The 1,846-nt window shown below is 41.5% G+C and overlaps 1 protein-coding gene across 1 annotated transcript in view; it reads right to left on the reverse strand.

Annotated features, from left to right (window-relative positions):
* Positions 1 to 345: 345 nt before the first annotated feature.
* LOC106344489 (probable inorganic phosphate transporter 1-8) overlaps positions 346 to 1,846 on the reverse strand; it is a 10,167-nt gene continuing 8,666 nt past the window's right edge. The window contains exon 2 of the mRNA XM_013783857.1: positions 346 to 1,255. Coding sequence (XP_013639311.1) covers positions 346 to 1,255 — 910 coding nt within the window. The remainder of the gene's footprint in view (positions 1,256 to 1,846) is intronic.

The following is a 1,846-nucleotide window of genomic DNA, read 5'->3' on the forward strand; positions in this document are numbered from 1 at the left end:
TTGGAGTTCTAAATATGAATATGTGTGTATGTATGTATATATTGTATATGTATATGTAGTTGTGGGGTTCACTAAATAGTGTAGAACCCTTACCCAAAGGGTAGAACCCCATTGAAAGTGCTCTAACCTTTAGGTAGGGGTTCTACACTATTTAGTGGATCCGATAACTACATACACATATACAATATATCCATATACACATATTCATGTTTAGAACTCCAATGGGTAGAACCTCATTGGAAGTGATCTTACATGTTAAACGGTTTTATTTGGTAAGAAATATACATTTGGCTTCCTTTTGTCTGAGTAAACTTGAACTGATTCAAGAGTTTGGTATCTTGGTCATCAAGTGCTTGCCAAGGATTGCCCGTCACCAATCTCTTCGTCCTCAACATTCTTATCTCGTTCGTGCTCGTGCTCATTCTCTTCTAACGATCTTCCCATAGTTTCCTTCGTGAAGAAATACGTCACAAACATTCCAGCAATACAAACTCCACCAAGAATCAAGAAAGCAGTTCTCATTCGGTTCGCATCAGGATAAACCTGGTTTATATCATCGCCGTCTTCTACCTCTCTCGTAGCCCACAAGAATCCAACAGTGCCCACAATAGCCCCAAGCTTACCCGCGGCTCCAGATATCCCGTGGCAAGTCGACCTAAACCTAGCCGGGAAAAGCTCCGCGGGAATGATAAAAGTTGTAGTGTTGGGACCAAAGTTACAAAAGAAGAAAACGAAACCGTAAAGAACCATAAAGCCTTTCTTTGTCTGCTCATGCTTAGACCAATACCAACAGTACGGAATCCCCGCGGCCAAAAAAATAACGGCCATGAAGAAAAACCCCATAATCTGGATCCTGACACGACCTACCTTGTCGATGAAGAAAACTGTGAACCAGTAACCGGGAATGGTAGAGCAAGCGGCGATGATGGCTCCTAGTTTCGCCACTTCGAAGGTTGCGTCGTAGACGTTTGTGGTGGCGGAAGAAGAAGGGTTGTGGGAGTAGCTACTGAAAATATGGGAGAGGAGGAAGTTGCTTGTGTAGAAGACGACGTCTACTAGGAACCAGTTAGCGGATGCGGCAAAGAGGTCACGGCCGTGGAGGCGGAGGAAGCGAATGGAGAAGAGCTTGTAGGTAGGCGGTGGTGAAGGAGAAGGTGGCTCCGTCGTTGTTTCGTCAGAGATATTCGATATTGACATGACTTTTTGCATGTCTTTTGCTGCTTGGACGATATTGTGTTCCACAAGTGCTGTGTACCTGCATGCATGGTTACATTTACGAAATCGAGTTTTTGGTATTTTGACTTTTTCCTTTTCTATTGAATGCCGTACGGACTAGAGTACAAACTGTAAGTCAAATAACACGTTTTTCATAATGGACGGTGATGGACGGTGAAGTTGGACGGTGAAGGAGGTGATTTTGTCAATAATTATGGCTTTCACATGTCCAAACTTCTTCTATAAAAGGAGAGCTAAGCTGAAGAGGAAAGATATCCCAAAATCAAAATCACAAAGAGAAGTGAAGAAGAAGAAGAACGTGAGAGAGAGAAAAAAAAAAATTCTTTTTTCTTACGGGTATTTGGGATCGGGTTGAGAGAAAATTATTTAGAGAGTTTGAGTATTTTCTCCTATTATAACGAGAAAATTATTAATCGATTTCTCCGTTATAATTGAGAGGTTGTAACTCCTATTATTTTTCTCGTAATAAATTCTTTTACCTTGTCCGTGGTTTTTACCCTTTGGGGTTTTCCACGTTAAATCTGGTGTTCCATTTATTACACTATTTCTCAAATTATTAGCTGCGACCCTGCTCTATCCGGTCCAGTTTTACAACAAGTGGTATCAGAGC

The sequence above is a fragment of the Brassica oleracea genome, chromosome C5 (assembly GCF_000695525.1).
Source record: "Brassica oleracea var. oleracea cultivar TO1000 chromosome C5, BOL, whole genome shotgun sequence".
Lineage (NCBI taxonomy): Eukaryota > Viridiplantae > Streptophyta > Magnoliopsida > Brassicales > Brassicaceae > Brassica > Brassica oleracea.